The sequence below is a fragment of the Orbicella faveolata genome, unplaced genomic scaffold (assembly GCF_042242905.1).
Source record: "Orbicella faveolata isolate gen_17 unplaced genomic scaffold, um_ofav_v1 contig_46, whole genome shotgun sequence".
NCBI classification, from domain to species: Eukaryota; Metazoa; Cnidaria; class Anthozoa; order Scleractinia; family Merulinidae; genus Orbicella; species Orbicella faveolata.
Window position 1 is genome coordinate 2,339,088 of NW_028301576.1, and position 17,208 is coordinate 2,356,295.

General features: G+C 49.1%; 5 protein-coding genes across 5 annotated transcripts in view; all 5 read right to left on the reverse strand.

Moving 5' to 3' along the window:
• Positions 1-17,208, reverse strand: part of LOC149097932 (UBX domain-containing protein 8-like) — a 76,318-nt gene that overhangs the window by 30,274 nt on the left and 28,836 nt on the right. The window lies entirely within an intron of this gene.
• On the reverse strand, positions 867-3,502 carry LOC149097935 (uncharacterized). Its single transcript, XM_089277547.1, has one exon. The coding sequence runs from the start codon at positions 2,965-2,967 to the stop codon at positions 2,206-2,208; it is 762 nt and encodes a 253-aa protein (XP_089133673.1). The 5' UTR covers positions 2,968-3,502; the 3' UTR covers positions 867-2,205.
• LOC149097936 (uncharacterized protein F54H12.2-like) lies at positions 5,194-7,338 on the reverse strand. Its single transcript, XM_089277545.1, has one exon. It carries the CDS (start codon positions 6,831-6,833, stop codon positions 5,445-5,447), a length of 1,389 nt encoding a protein of 462 aa, XP_089133671.1. The 5' UTR covers positions 6,834-7,338; the 3' UTR covers positions 5,194-5,444.
• On the reverse strand, positions 9,252-10,520 carry LOC149097937 (uncharacterized). Its single transcript, XM_089277434.1, has one exon. The coding sequence runs from the start codon at positions 10,434-10,436 to the stop codon at positions 9,345-9,347; it is 1,092 nt and encodes a 363-aa protein (XP_089133560.1). The 5' UTR covers positions 10,437-10,520; the 3' UTR covers positions 9,252-9,344.
• On the reverse strand, positions 11,538-13,036 carry LOC149097938 (uncharacterized). Its single transcript, XM_089277440.1, has one exon. It carries the CDS (start codon positions 12,787-12,789, stop codon positions 11,968-11,970), a length of 822 nt encoding a protein of 273 aa, XP_089133566.1. The 5' UTR covers positions 12,790-13,036; the 3' UTR covers positions 11,538-11,967.

Below are 17,208 nucleotides of genomic sequence, written 5' to 3' on the forward strand. Positions count from 1 at the left end.
TGTTCTCTTCGACGCTTGAGAGAGTTTTTGCGTCTACCCACTTCGCGCAGAACCCTTTTATGTCTTTTCAGTTTCCCATAAGTCGTTGCGTTGATGGGGATCCTCTTTTTCAGCAAATTGAGAACCATGTCGCTGATGGCGTTGATCTGATCTTTGTCGGCGAATTGCAACATCCGTTGACGTTTGTTCCGATTGGCTTCTTTCAGGACGCGCGTCAGGAAAGGACGTTGTCGTCGTAACCGCTTCATCGTGGACTTATGCGTACGAGTGGATTGGTGTACTCTTTTTATTACATGATGCAGCAACCTGGGTTTCGTTTCCCGTAACCTTTGTGAACAACCCAACTGTTGAAACCTCGGGTACCTCCACGTCTCTTATACTCTTGGTACTCGCGTTTGCGACTGGCCACCCCACGTTTGGCCTTTTGATGATCGACGGGTTTCCTGATGGCGTTTATCATATCCTTGGTGACCCTGAATCCCTGCTTGAAGTCCACGAGGATGGGAGCCACACCTCCCTTTTGAGTCTTTCTCCTCTTTTTGGTACGCGACGAGGCTTTTCTCTTAGCCATCCTTCCAACGTGCAGTCTCTTTTTTGTCTGAGTCCGAGTGGATGAGTCACATCTTTATACTTTTACCTAGCATTTTGAAAATCTGAGGTAAATTGAGCTTCGGAGAAATTTTGTTCGAGGCCCGTGCGACTCTCTTTGATTTTGATAGACCTCTAAGACTTTTGCTGAGACCTTTATGATACACGTATCCAACCATTCCACCTCTCTGTATCGTTCTTCGTCTCCTCTTCCTCCGTGCTCGCATGGTGTCGAGTGAGGTGTACGACGGCTAGTCTCGTCCTTTTATTTTCACATGATGGAGCATCGGAACTCTTCGCCCTTGTGTGGAATTTTTTCACCTCGTCTCATTCGTTCCTGCATCCTTTTGGTATGCGCCCGTTCTTGTTTGGCTCTCAGGCTTTCTATGCCTTTGGTGATACCCCAAGCCGCCTTGGGTAAACCCGCCACCACAGTGCCGATCCCTTCTCCCCTTTGGTACCGTCTTCTTTTAGTGGTTTTAGCGGTTTTACGCCTTCTCGAAGACGCTTTCTTTCTCCTTGACCTCTTGGGCATGTTGGTTCTGAATGAAGAGGATGACCGCGATGTCGTTTTTTTTATAGCGGCACGTGACGAAATCGTAGGGCGTAGTCTCGAACGTATCGGTCGTACGTGGGAGATGTGAAATCCGTCACCACGTCGTCCAACGTTTGCATCTTGGTCAAAAACCCATCCAATTCCTCCACGCCACCCAGAGCGTAGTTCCTGAGTTCTGTCAGCGTCTTTTCGTACGTCGTGTAAGCGAATTGGGCCATGTCCATCTTGAACGAATACTTCTTGAAATCGTTCCATCCTTTCAGTAAGGTGGCGAAAGCCGTCAATCCTACCACCGTGTACCCATCTTTCCACACGGATCCCAAGACGATACTCACGGCCACCGTCAGTAAGGCCAGTCCGTTGAGAATGGCGTTACACAACTTGTAGTAACCGAACATCTGCCTTCGACACCACCAATACTTGTGGTAGAAAGCGTACAAGACGTCCAAACGTTTCAGGGAATCCAAATCCACCACGGTGTTGAAAGGTTCATCCAATAAACAGACCGAAGTACTCATGACTCTTCTCTAACCAGTGCCAAACGTAGTCTGACTTTCTGTCGGGACGTTCGATCCTTTTAGCTTGTTGCTTGTATTCCCAGATCTCGTCCTTGAAGGCGGTTTCCACGGATTGGTTCAGGATGTCCTGGACTTGTCGGTAACTATCGCACTCGTCCGCGATCCGTTTCATGTCTTTGTGATCCATGCTGGTCGCATCCCAGTAAGAGCGAGAGCATCGGCATAGATGCAAAAAGTAGGGGAACCACTCGACTTCACTCCTCAACATCTTGATTCGAATGGTTTTTCATCGACGAGGGGGTCGTCTTTTCTTAAGTCTCACAAGTCTTCGGATCCCGCGACCCACGCCCACTCCCACACCACCAATGGCAGCGGTCGTTCCAGCTCGGATGCCTGTTTTCACGGCGCGACCACCCAACGCTTTGGCCAATCCCAAGGCAGCCCCTTTACCAATGGGTAACATCGCAGACAGGGCATTCGCAAGAGCACCGCCCCATTGCTTTCTCCTTTTCGGTCGACGACGGCGTCTTCTCATGGTTGTTCTCAGTTACGTACACTGGTCGAATTGCGTGTGACGGTAGGACGTTGTCCGTTTTTATAGGTAGTCGTGATCGTGTTGGTGGTCGTGATGCCCGCAATGCGACGACCCGCGGCCGTCTGTTGTTGTTGGCGTAAAATCTCTTCCAATTGTTGTTGCATCTGGGCTTGGTCGAGAACACGGTCTCCTCGCCTTCTTCTTCCTCCTCGACCCGATCGAATCGACGAAGGCGGTGTGGAGTCACTACCACTTCCGCCTCCACGTCCTCCGCCTCCGCCTCCGCCTCCGCCTCCACCTCCGCCTCCGCCTCTGCCTCTGCCTCTGCCTCTGCCTCTTCCACCGCCGCTACCACTAGCGCTACTTCGTCTGCGGCTTCCGGAATCACTGGAGGACGTCGGTGTATTTTGACGTGGGACGCGTCTCGGTCGTTTCCCTCCTCGAACGGCTCGTGCCAAAGGTGTGGACATTGTTATCCTGGGTGCCCCGACACCTGCCGTGACATTGGCGCGCGACACCGATCCAGCACTGCCGACACCCACCGTGACGTTGGTCTGCGGTGCACCCGAGCCAGCGGTGCCCACTCCGACGGGCGAGACACTGGGCAGGGGCGGTGTCGCCAGTGACGATCGCGGTGAAGGAGGAGTGTTCAGACTCGCACCCACACCCGCGGCAGGCGGAATCGGAGTACTCGTCCGAGCCGGTGTCCCCCAAGGCGAGTAATCTTCCAGAGCCGAGAAGTTGAAATCGTCACTACCATAAGAGCTCATTTTTATCCATGTACCTTTCTCTTTCTATCTTCTTCTCGGCGAGTTCTCGTTGTTTATGAACCAAATAATCGAAACCTTCACCGTTATATGCGTTTATGATGGACCGTACTTGACGGTAACTCTCGCATTCCGTGACCTGTCTCATCGGTTCGTAGTCCAGCTCGTGGGGATTCATGATGTATTTGAGCCTGTTTTTACACAGGTGAATGAATAGCGGAAACCACTCGACCTCGCTCCTCAACATGATGGGGTTGCAAACTGATGGCATCGGACGAATCCTTCGTCTTTTAACACATGGCTGAGGACACGTTGATCGTCCTGACTGGCTGGATGAAGATCCAATAGCATGTAACCGTAAGGTCGATCGGTGACCTTGCGAAACGTGTCCAACACCTCTTGCCATTGCGTGGGAAACGATTGCAGAAGTAAATTCCGTATCCCCAACTGATCCCGAGGGTTCTTGAAGGCCGCGATGTAATGCGCGTTTCTGGAAATGGTCTTGGCGAATTTTCCGTTGGGGAATAGATCCTGACACAGGTAGGTCACCGTGATGTTCCGATGATGCGAATGTTTGGTGAAGAGATCCAACACGCGCTTGTCGTTACCCCCCTCGTCCATCAGATCGTCCAGGACCAACACGCCCCCTCCGGGAAACCATCGGGGTAACTGTTCGCTGTCGGGGATGCCTTCGTAAAACTTGACTCCACCCTTCTTGAGCTTTTGGAAACCGTCTTGCCACGATCCGTAGCAGTAATGAATACTCTTCGGTGTCTGTTGGAACAAGTCGCCGTTCTCCAAGAGCAGTTTGGTCGTGAACACCGTCTTGCCGCACCCCGACGGACCCGCTATCAACAAACTCGACGGCGTGTGAAATTGAAACGCTTTGCGTTGTTCCATGATCATGAAATGGTCCATGGTCTCGAGACGTTCCGTTTTTATCCGAACAACTTGGCCAATGGGGTCTTGACGGCCGGGATGCGTTTCAACAGACCCAATAGGGTGACCTTACGATTGAAACAGATGGGTTTTTTCTTGGCCCGACTCCTGATCTTGGCCATGGCCCTCTTGGCAGCAGCTCTCTTGGGACGTCCTTTTTTCTTGGCAGGCGCCGATCTCTTTTTTCGAGGTTTTTTCTTGGCGAATTTACTCAAATCTCCAAACTTGTCCTCGTACCAATGCCTCTTTTTCATTCTTCTTTTCCTATCTTCTTTCACGGAAAGCTTCGGCTTGGCGGGCGCGGCTCTCTTGGGTTTCCTACGCGTGGTCACCGTCGCTGGTAATGCACCGGTGTCCAGGACAGACGGCGGTTGAAATGACACTTGTCTTTTGGCGGGTTGAAGTATTTTCAGATTGAGCTGTCGTTTTGGCGGTTGGTTTTTCTTGAAATGAGCCTCACTGGGTTGAGGCGTCTTTCCGCCCGCTTTTCCATAGCGTTTTTCTAACCTGGCTATCACGTCGTCCAAATGTCTATGCCCTTGAAACTGAAGAGCCATGATGTGTCTTGTTTTGTCAGTAAATCCATAATGAACCATTTCATTTTCCGTCGCACCTTTTTATGCACTCGCAAAGTGATGGCGTAAGGACTTATTGCCGTAGCGAAGCACGTGCCAATAAGGGTAACACTTGTAATCTCGACTAGCGTTCGTTTGAAGTCTGGCTTTCATGCGCAAGTGGAACAGAACGTATCGAAGCCAATCATCTTTTTCCAGGTACAGTATGAATCGGACTCGACGGTAACTGTCGCAATCCAAAATGCGTTCCATGACCTGTCGAAGAGGATTGTCCGAGGACAATTTCGTACTCTCTTTTCGACACAGTTCTAGGAATCGCTGGAACCATCTGCCTTCACTACGCAACATCCTTTTCTCAAAAATGAACACTTTTTATTCGAACAGCTTACTTTATAACAAATGACGCACTCCTCGGGAGGAACCGCACGTGTCCTGGTGACACGGGGTTTTACAAATCTTGCGCCAGGCCAACTCGTCCACGATCAGACTTTCTACCATGTGTCCTACTTTACGATCGTTCTCCACAAACTCGTTTTTCTTAAAACGATTCAAGAACTCGTTCATGTCCCGACCTTCGGCTCGGTCGATCAGGAACATCAGGGCGTAACCGCCGCAACTCTGGCTGAACAGGGACTGCAGACTCTTGCCGTTGTGAATCTGGTAATTGAAATGACGATCCAACCATTCTTGGATCGGTTCGGCGGTTCCGTAAGCGTCCAACGGTAGACCGTAACTGTCCAGGATCTCGCACTTGTTCTTGTCGGCCCACAAAGCGATCCAATGCACGCCCGGTTTGTCGTGAGGGTCCGTGTTCACGATGTAAGCGGTCGGTCCTTCTTGAGGGACTGTCCTGGGAAGCCGATCGCAAGGGACCGTGCCGTAAAAGACACAGCGTAGGGACGGATTCGTCCGGGCCAAATGATCCAATTGTATATTATTCAAGGCTACTTTCTCCATTTTTTCTTCTCATTGGTACACGTCGTAGATGACGACTCGGTTCTCGTTGATCTCCAGCAAATTCTCGAATTCGCCGTACAACAAGATAGTCAGGTTTTGTCCAGGATTGGCTCCGAAATCGATCACCAGACGCAGTTCACCTTCTTGCTTGGGGTTCAACACTGGACTGTCCAAACATCCATTGGCCGTGTTGTCAAATACAAACATGTTGCATCTCTTGCCGTCCCCCCAATCCACTTTTCGGACCATGTTTCCTTTTCCCCTGCACAACGCTCCTGAGGCTTGGAGGAATCTGTAGTAACCTCTCTGATCTTTACTGTCCCCATCGTGATCGAGCTCCAAGGTCTCGTAGGGGTATTCTTCACCTCTCACCAATTGTTTGATGGAAGCCAGACTGAATTTTCCGAAATTGAACGGATTGATGGTCACAGTTCCGTTGAAGGCAGTTTGTTTCATCAACAACACCACTAACCGATTAGGTAGCTTACTGTGGAAAGGATTGCTGCACTCGAAATGACGATTGTCGTTGGGATGCGAGTAAGTGCGAATTTCACCTCTCACCGTGGGGTAAGTGGCCACTCTTCCTCCTTTCAGGCTGGTCATGATCTCTCGGTACACCGAGGGAGTCACTCTCACTTGAGACAGGAACAATCTCACTTTCACGTCGGCTTCAGTCAGTCTCAGAGTATCAGTACCATGCCATCGGATGGTCCACAGGGCTGGGGCATTGAAGTACATGTCGATCTGGATCTGCACGCCAGGTAACAGTAATTTGCTGAGATGAAACACTTCCAGGAAAGGTTTGAACCTCAAAGTCACGGCTTCTCCGTCCAGAAACTGGGATCGTCCCTGGACCAAATTCTTGAGATCTTGGGTTAAAGCAGTATATTCAGCGTGAGGAGTAGTAAAATCCATCGCGTTGGCTGTCAATTCATCGGCATCTCCGTCGTCGGGTACACCGAGACAGTTGTACCATCCGCTGGGTGTTAGGATCGATTCACCGTCGTCTCGGTCGTGGTTCAACAGGGTCTCGATGTAGGCTTTGAGGTGGTAAGTATCCGTCTGGGGGCTGATGAGAGTCCCATTCAATCTCACATTGATCTGTTTGAAGAGGGTGTGGGCCAGATTGTTGGCGAGTCCCATGACATCCGCTGTCAACAGATTCGTCGCGTCACTTTTCTTAACGGTCAATTCCACTTCGAAGAAACTCTCGTTCAAGTCGATAAAGTCTTCTTGCGGATCGACTTGGAAGGTCACGGGGTTGATCCCCGTATTGAACGGGTTGATTCTCACCAACCGTCGAGACGACATGCTGACATCCGTGGGAGGGGTACTGAACATGTTCAGACGAGGGTTACGAACCCCCGCCGAACGGGCATGAGCCACGAGGTCCGTCATCGTCTACGTCGTCGTCGTCTTCGTCTCCTTCTCAGGGCCGACTGCACCCAACGATAGTTCGGGCGTTTTGATCGGGACGGGAAGATCGATCCGCCTTTATACGTTCGTCGTATCGGGATAAGTCTCACGCGCCTCGAGTAAATGGGATTCATACTCCAAAGAGGTCTTTTCTCACTTTTTTCGCCAACGCCCGTTTGATCTCTTGCGTCGCTTTACGTTTCACGGCCCGTGTCGCTCCTCTCTTGACCCCGGCGAGTCCACCTCTCCAATTGGGCTTTCCTCCCTTGCTGCCCGAATTTAAACCTTTCAGACCTTCCGTGGCCGTCTCGGTGATAAAGTCTCGGAGAATGCCGGGACCTCGTTTCTTGACACCTCTCCAAGCCATGCCGAATCCGTCTCCGGATTGCCTCATTTTATCGGGATGAAATCGTACCAACGTTCCACCGATCATTCTTTCTTAAAGTGTAACGTCACGATCGTATTGCCAGGTCCAAATCTCACCAGTTCTCCAATTGTCTCAGCCACTTGCACCTCTATTATGTCAATGACGTCTTTGCGCACGGGAATATATTGAATGTGGTAAGGCTCGAAATACTGAACACCCGCACCTGTTCTAATCAAGTTGACCTCTCTCAGTACATCCGTGACTTGATTTCCCACCACGCCACTTCTACACACGTCCGAGTAGACGAACAAGGAACGCGAACTGCTTCCCACCACCACCTCGAACGCTTTGTTCAGGTTTAGAAAACGCCAATTGCAAAAGATGCTGAGTTTTAAAAGATCTCCATTTCCTCCTGTATCTGTGATGACACCCCAAAAGACAGGTGATCCTTCCTTGTCGTGGACGTCCCCGACGACGCTAATGTCCGGAACGACATCGTCAAAAAGTTCGAACTGCAAGTTAGGTCCCAGATCGTAACCACTACTGTTCTTTTTGAGCCATCCCATTTTTAAAGCCAGTTCAACATTGACGTGGAACGCGGGGAAATGCGTGACAGGACGATAGGTGTTTTTGTTGTCCGTGACCAGTTCATCACCTTCCCACTTGAACTTGACGTAGCTTCTCTTCCCATCATTCGTGACATATTTGGCTTCCAATTTGGGTCCGGAGTTCTTGAAGATGCGTTGTCGCGTGAAAAAGGAGATCATGGATTTCATGAATCCGACACCGTCCACGTTGTAAAATACCTCTTTGAGGTCATCCGTGTCGAAGTAAGCTTCTCCAAACGAGTAAAAACTACTCGATTCTATGCGTCTCCATGAGAAGGAGGACAAGATGGTTTTATCCTCAGAAGCGGTGAAAGAAGGCAACGTCACGTGCGCATCCGGCATGGCGATGCTACTCATTCCCACTTTCCAACCTCCTTCTCCATTCAGGCGTAGGGGACGTTGTAACCTGATCTTGAAATGGTTCGCCTTGTTGTCCGGGAACTCGCTCTTACCACTGTGACTGGGTAAGCTGACGTAAAAATTACTCATCCTTTCTTGAAATGCAACGTGATCGTGGTCACGCCCGACGCAAAGTCCACCAGTCGTCCGTCGTTCTCAGATACCTGCGTCTCGACAATGTCCAAAAAGGTCGTGCGCACCGGTAGATATAGGATGTGTCTCGGTTGAAGGTCGATCACGTCCGGATCGTAACGCACTTGTTTCAACATGTCCGTGACTTGATTCCCCGTCACCATACTCTGTCCCACATTCGAATACACGAACAAGGAACGACGCTCGTGACCGAACGCTTCCTCGTAACTGCGATCCAGGTCCGTGAACACCCAATTGATGAAACAACTCAAATGTAAGGTGTCCGGGTCGATCTTGTAAAAGAGTTCGTCCCCGTCATTCTGTCCTATGACCAAGTCCGTGGCCGTGGGTACGACTTCCTTGGGAAATTCTTTCCTCAGGTGGGGTCCCAAGACGTAACCCGGTTGTCCGTTCTGTAATCTTCCCATCTTCACCCATTTCATCTTCTTGGCCAATTCGATGCCGATGTTCATTTGCGGGTAGACGCGTTTACCGTTGATCAGGAGGCTGAGGCACGTTCTCGAATTGTCCAGGACGCATTCTCCATGCTCGGCTCGATGCATGACCGTGTACAGCAATTCGGTGGGATCGTCGGGTTTGCTCTTTTTCTTGTACATCGTCACGTCGGCATCCGTTCTAGATCTCAACCTATGCAGGTATCGATCTCGTATCGCGTTCATCAACTCGGTACCGGTCCTCGGCGTGAATTCCAAATCGCTTTCTCGCGTCGCTGAAGAGACCCGGCTGTATAGGTTTATGGAGGCGTTCACCATGTCGATCCACCAGATTTCAAACAGAAGAGAATCTTTCAAGTCCATCTTACGCGTCGCGGACGGAAACGAGAGGTCGCTGATACTCACTTTCCATCCCGACTCTCTCAACTGCAACGGGTTCGGCAGACGGTTCTTGAAACTGTGGGCCTTGTTGTCCGGGAACTCGCTCGTGCTGGCATTGCTCATCAGTTGCACGTAAAAGTCGTCGACAGACTCATTCATACTTGAAGTGTAATGTCACCGACGTCACGCCCGAGGTAAAGTCCACCAGTCTTCCGTCGTTCTCGGCCAATTGCACCTCCACTATATCCAAGACGTTGCTGCGCACGGGTTTATATTGAATCTGAGTCGGTTCGTACGTCGTCTTGAGCGAGTCGTGGGGGACTTCTCTCAAGAGATCCGTGACTCGATTCCCCGTGATGGTGCTACGACCCACATTCGAATACAGGTACATGGGACTACGAGGCGGAGGGAGGTCCGGATGAACGACGACTCCCCGATAGGTCTTGGCGTATTCCTCGTCCAAGTAACTGAAGCGCCAGTTGCAATAGGGACTGAGCTGTAACGACCCAGTGCTGAGCATACTCCAAAATTCGCGAGATCGATTGTCGCGATGGTCGGTCCAGTCTTTCTTGAAATCAGACGGGACTTTGTCGTTGGGAAAGATCTTGATCATATTCACGTCCAAGTGAACGGAGTAATACGATTCCTCGCGAATCAAACCCAACTTCTTGACCAGTTTAGAACCAAAATACACTCTGGGACGATGTCTGTCTCCGGACTCGTCGAGGAACGTGTCGGTGTTGTCGATAATCAAATCGTTCCCCTCCCATCGGAACACGGGGTAGTATTTTTTCCCGTCCGGTGCTCGTAGACTTTCACCCGCATGATCCATGTAATGATACAGGCGTTCGTGAAAACGATTGATGAGGTATTGCATGAGAGATCTGCCGCTCGTCACTTTGTGTCGGACGCGGTTCAGTTCCTTCCCGTAGACGTCAAATGTCACGGGGTATCGATAAGGACTCCACGTAATCCCGTCGTCTAGCAACCTGAACGTTTCAATCGTCCACTCCATACCGAACACGTAGTCGTCGTCGTCAAAGTCGTGCGCTTGAGGGACTGGTACTTGATGCGGTCGTGACGGAGGAATCGGGTAAGACACGCTCGCCAATCCCACTTTCCATTCCTTGTCGGATTCAAACAGGAGCGGATACGGCAGACGGTTCTTGAAACTGTGGGCCTTGTTGTCCGTGAACTCGCTCGTGCTGGCATTGCTCATCAACTGCACGTAAAAGTCTTTCATTTTTTCGTCTTGGGCTTTTGGGTCACGTACAAGCCTTTTTTATCCACCCAACTGTCGTACTTGACTGGCCAACCTTTCCATCGCACCAAGACTTTATCCCCTTTTCGTTTGACGATCTTGTCGATGCGAAACAGATCGTCGTCTTTCACGTCCACCTTTTGCAAATCTTGCGCGTAAAACGTGCCCTCGACCGCCGTGCCGTCCCATTCTTCCACCTTGTACGTGGTGACCTTCCCAGGACGCACTCGGCGTATCACAAACACCTCTTCGGTCCAACCGGGTAAATACCCTTTCTTGAATTGACGGAACTTCTTGTTCAGTCTCACACGATCCCCGACTTTGAGTTGCGGTTTCTTCAATTTCCCTTTTTTCTTTTTTCCGTAAAGAGTCTCCCACACGTCCTCGCTATTGGCTAAGGTCACTTGATCGGGAGCCATCTTGATACTGCAATGATACCATCGATTGTACCCTCGGACCAGATCTTGTAACACGGGCACAAACGTCATCGTATTCTTCACGGTGAAGTATCGGTACAAACGTTCTTTCAGGGTCCGATTGAACCGTTCCACCACACTGGATTTCGTATCCCCACGCGTCGAAAAATGATGAATGCCTTTCTGCTTCATCAAATCCTGAAACGTCTTGTTGTAGAATTCCTTCCCGTCGTCCGTCTGAAGATTGAGGGGTTTTCTACCTCCTTTCAAGATCTTTGTCATGGCTTCCGTCACCGCTTTACCCGTCTTGCTCTTCAAGGGTTGGACCCAGGCGTGCTTGGAAAACACGTCCACCACCGTCAAGAGATAACGATACCCTCGATTGTACCTCGAAATATTGATCACCTCGATCAGGTCGGCCGTCCACTGCTCGTCGATGCCGAACACCACCACCGGGACCGTGGGAAAACGACGACGTCTGGGTTTGTGCAACGTGTACCCCAAATCCCGTTGCAGGACCTCGCGAGCACGTCGTACCGAGATCTTATTGGCCTGGGCGAATCGCGTCAGACCGCCCAGACTACCGGGTCTGGAAGGATCCCGATACCGTCCCAGTAACGTCCCGGTCGAAAGCGGCTTTTGCTTCTTCTTTCGACCTTTCTTCATAGTCGATAAAGTTTGTACACGCACTGTCTCCACAACTCGAAACGTTGCTCCCGTACCTCGAGATACTTCTTAAATGAATCGGGTTGCCGTTTCAACCACAAGATATAAACGACAAAACGCATCACGTTGGGTTCGACGTCGGTATAGTCAAACACCTCCAAGGGCGAATCGCTGAAATGGTCGGGGATGGGTTCACCCTTACCGTATCGCTCGTAGACACTAGTGCACTTGGAACACAAGGTCGTCCAACACCATCGATCGGCTATGGTCGTACACATTCTCGAGATCAACCAACTCAAAGCATGAGACATAATGATTTGAACCCAATTCTTTATTCACACTTTCTTATATGTACAAAAACGTCGTGCCTGATTGGTTCTTACGAAAAATCGACTCTGATTGGATAACACGAAAAAGAAGGCGAAAAAGACTTAGTCCGAATCTGAAAAGTAATGAGCATAGTCCGTGTTCTTACAATCTTGACCGTACTCATTATCACAGTCTTCCTCATAGGTATCCATGGCATAATATTTACAATTTCTCCAATCACATTTACCGGGTCTCCACTTCAGGGCTTCCTCCTCGTCCCCCTTCACATAGAATGCTTGACGCATACTCTCTCTACACTCACCACACAGGTCATCCTCCTCCGCTTCAAGGGCACGGAAGAAAAACCGATCCTTCCACAGATCACGCTGACGCATGATATCGTAGATCAACTCTTCCAACTTCAGACACGTTTCCTTGTGAGCGCACCTGTTGAAAGTCAGTATCTCCTCCACCCTGGGACTCTTGTCGTTCTCCAACACCCGTCGTGACAGGTCGCGAGCGAACCGCAAGGGTTCAAACAGATCACGGATGACATCGCTCATCATGTACGTGAGGTTATTCGTGGCGATCAAACAGGCACGCTCGGCGTCCAGGGAGGGATCCCGACAATGAACGAATTTGAATTGACCGCTACCACTTCTGTACATCACGCGACACCACTCACCACAGAACAAAAACACGTGTTCGTTCTTCTTCATCATCTCCAAAATCGTACCACCCCAGTCAGGACGACGTCTCATCAAGAGCTCAAAAGACCACAGACTATCGGGTATTTGACCTAACGGTTCGAAGAGATTGTCAAAAATGTACAGGTCCACCTTGGCATCCGGAATGGCATCGAGATCTCTTAAAGTGTGTACCTTCTGATCCACGATCTGCTCCACGAGGTCCCGAATCTGGTTCGAGTTGCTATAGTAAGTCATCTTGAAACCCACCCTCAGACAAACTCGTTAAACTTCTTTCCTTTTCGATCCGCTCGCTTCGTGATCTGCAAGTCCGACAAATGAGGATAGCAACTACGGTCGCACCAGTCAATCAAGTGCCTCTGGAGCCTATAGTACAAAGGAGAGACAAGACGTAACTCCAATTCAATTATCCTCCCGTGTAACGGTCTTTCGCCTTCTTTTTCGATTGTATCCAAAACGTCAGAAGCTCGATTCAACTGTTGTCTAAGATCTTCAAAGATCTCTTCAAAGTCCTTGTCAGTCAAAATCCTACAGGTCATCACCGCGTCAAGAGCAAGTCGAGAATGATTCACTGCGTCCAACGGGCTCCTTTTATACCCGCGCCGTGGATCCACTTTCACTCCGTACTTTCCCGGATCACGCGCCCTTTTTCAGATCCACCAATCGGAACGAAGACCGTCGCATGATCCCATCGCGCCACACGTCACTGATTGGTCGTCAAAAACGTCCATAAAGTCGAACCACGCATTCCATCACGAGTCACTTTTCAGCAGAAGTCGTCATGGATTCACACGTCGAACCCGTCAGGAAAAAGAAAAAATCGTCCAAAAAGAAACTGGAACTGCTCTTGCCCCAGAGAGTGGAAGGAGAAGTAGGAGGTAAACAACTACAATCCACTTTAGATAGATGGTTATTCAAAAAACCTCGTGCCAGACTCCGTTTCAACGAACGCGTCCTCTTCAAAGAAATCACCCCGGACTCGGTCAGTTGGACCACCGTCCCTCTCAAAGGCTTCTCGCGACCCTGGAGCGCCTTTTCGATCCAACGTCAAGAATGTAGAAGCCAAATGAAAAGTAACCATCGCAAGCGAAGGCAAAGACCGACCCCCAAGAACGTGCGAAAAACCACCCACATCCTAGAAACCATGCGACGTGAAAACACCTTGTTGGCATACTAACTCGTTCTCTATCTTCACAGACTCAAAGCTACCTGCCATTCAAGGCGGATGCATGACCGTGATCAGAGACTCACCTCCTCGAACCGTGCAAGTCCTGGAAGCCATGGGACTCGACAAATTCAAGAAAGACGACCTCGTAGAAGTATTACCTGAAGTGGATGACCGAGGAGAATTCACCGAAGTCCAAGTGTTGGAGGAATTCGACCCCGATCAGTTCCTGAACCAACTGAAACCCCAAGATCCCACTTGCCCGCGTTGTATGGTACCCATGGAATATGGAAGAGTGAAAACCCCAGACGGTGGTACCTGGTGGGAGTATTACCGATGCCCCTCTTCCAGATTCTACACCAAGTGTTATGTGACCTGTGGCGTCAAAGAGGTGGGCACTTACCTGAGACGCGTCGAAGAACAGACCCACCCCTGCTACAGGAACATCGACCCGGCTCGTTTCCGATGTCTATGCAGCAAATCCCTGGTCTTAGCCACCTCCCACTCCCAGTCCAACCCAGACAGGCTCTATCTCAAGTGTCTCAAGCGTACCTGCAAGTTCTTTCAATGGATCGACGAATACCCACGAGGAGTCGCCGAAGCCATACTGATCAATGGACAGGCCCCAAACTAAGAAAAAGACAGACACAGTTTTTTGTAAAAACACACTCTGATTTTTATTTCACACTATTTACACGTTGGGTAATTTGTCCTCCGCGTCGATCATGGCTCGCATCGTTACTTGATCACAATGGTTGAAAGTACTATAATAATCGTTTATTGATTGATATCCCGAAGAAAAAGAGGGCGCCGGTCAATAGGACAGTGCACACGTCCCACCCTGTAATAAGTGGAATGACCAATAAAAAGTTGTTTTTGTTCTATTTTCAGACTCCATGTCTCGATTTCCTAACCCTCAATGTCTATGGTGCAAGGAAGGATACACTTTCAAACACAGTATCAGAGACTACTTCCTGACACCCTGTTGCGACCAATTCTTTCACGGAACCTGTAAAGCCCTCCACACTGAGCGGTTGAAACCCTCCGAAAGACTCTGCCCTCATTGCAAAGCCGTGAATTTCGGACTGCCTCCCGATGACAATCCCAAAACCAAGTCCTAAAGAGGTAAGCGCTTCGATGGTCTAATGGTTAAGACGTTGAGTTGTGGCCTCAAAGACCCAGGTTCGATTCCTGGTCGGGGCATTAAATTTTTTCTTTTTTCTTTTTAGAGACCCCTGGCCTGTAAAATCCGTTTGGACGAACCCCACCCCGACGAAAAAATCACGCAACAAACCATGTACATTCTCTCGTTAAAGGATCTTTATTAGTGTTACAGGCATGAATAAAAATGTTTTTTCACTCCTCTGATTCTGGTGGTGGTGGTGATTTTTTTACAATTTGTTTGATAAATGCTCGGTACGCCAACTCGTCTCGTCCTCCCAACTGCTCTTCCACGCTTCCCATCCGTCCTCAAATCCATCCGACAACTTCTCCAAACACACAGGGTCTTTAAACGAGATGGACTGGTCATCAAACATCTTCTCAGACAGCATTCTTCTGAACCTCATCACCTCATCCGCCAGCTTCACCACCTCTTTCCTCAGAACGACATCCATAGCGTGAGAAACGGCGCATTTCATTATCTTTCCAAGAATACCGTCATGAACAGCATCCATCACCCTCGCGGCAAGTTCTTCTATCTTCTCCTCTTCAGAAACCTCATCCGCCTTCGTCTTGCTCTCCTCTGAAGACATGTCTTATTATCGTCGATCTCAAAACAACAATACTCACTCCACACTCACGCAAACCCTTTTATTTCTTCCATCCGAACCTCGATATCGTGGATTGGCTATCGCCTTATTTGGACATGCGCGTCACAACCTCGATCTCATATTCTCCTTATTTGGGTATGTGCGAAAAATGGCGGCCATCTTGTTTATGCAAATCGAAAATACTGCCATCTGATTGGTCGAGAGCCAATTTTAATGATATGCACTGCCTTCTGATTGGTTACCGCCCCTATAGACGTCCTTTACTACTAGAAGACGCTAGTAGGGTAGTGTAGTCGGCAAACATGTCGATGTGCGTATGGATATCTAGAGGTAGATCACTGATAAACATCACAAGAACTGGGGAACCCAGTATGGAACTTAACCCTGGGGCACACCCGCTGTAATCAGTCCTAAAAGTCGATATCTGTCCTTTAAATGAAACCAATTGAGTACGTTCGGTTAAGTATGACTGGTCATGAACCAGCTCCTATCTACAATCGTGGGCAAAAGTCTTTGGGACACTTATGTAATTTAATAAATTATCTGTGTTTTACTACTGAAGTTTGAAAAAAGGGCTGCTTTCCTTTTAAAAACGCGTTGCTCTTCCCCCTCCCCACACAATACAATGTTGAAAATCCGAAGAAATTCCAGGTAGTAGTTTTCAACATTGTATGGGGGATGGGGAGCGAGGTTAGGCAGGTGAAGTTGTATTCGCGTCTGGCGTGTGTCCAAAGGTGCAACTTTGTCCCGAGACTTTTGCGATGATTGTAGTTTATAGGCTTCAATGAAGCATTTTAAGCAGAATCACATGATCAACCATATCAAAAGCCTTTTGGTAATCTACAAAAACCATACCATTGACACGCTTTCTATCTACATTAAATAGCAAACTCTCAGCTATATATGCAAGCGCCATTTCTGTACTGTACTGCTTTCTGAATCCAGGCAGGTTCTTATAAATAAGGCCATGAACATCGAGATATTCCAATAAATGATCATGCACGTGGCGTTCAATGATTTTTGTATGGCACTGGAATTACTGAAATGCCCTTTAGTTGTTGACATCATCCACATTACAAGTATGGTATAAAGGGCAGTCAAGCTGGCTCTTTTCCAACTACACGGAAACGATCCTGATGAGAGGGACAGGTTAATGAGCTTCGCTATAGAGGGCGCATGTTCCGTTATGCCATATTACAATGGAAAGATAAACGTAACTGGTTCGAGTTGCCTTATTAACGGAGTAAAATTATACGGGATTATACAGGTTGAGATTTCAGAATGTGGCTGTTGCCCGTGTTAACGGGGTGGCTGGACTGACGGGGTTTTCATCTAAGAAAATGTAAGGGCGTTTCGCTAGGATAAAAAAAGACTGGCCGTAATCACGAGGTGACCATATTAACGAGGTGATTGTGAGGCGGAGTTCCACTGAAGTCTTCACCTGTCAAATAGCCTGAAATGTCAGTCATCTCCCGCCCTTGGCTGAGGACGGGAGATGAAAGTATAGCTTTTGGAAAAGTGCTGGAAAGCCAGCAGGCCCCTTAACCGGAAAAATCTGGCAATTCCAGAAGGAAAATCAAATAAGACAGTGACCAATTCTGAGTAAGAAATTTTCGAAATTTAGGTTAACTTTGGAAAGTTGTCCTCTTTTCCGGAAATTCTGGAAAATTCTGTTCTATTCAACTGAAAATTCCGGAATATCAAACCGGAATTTTTGGT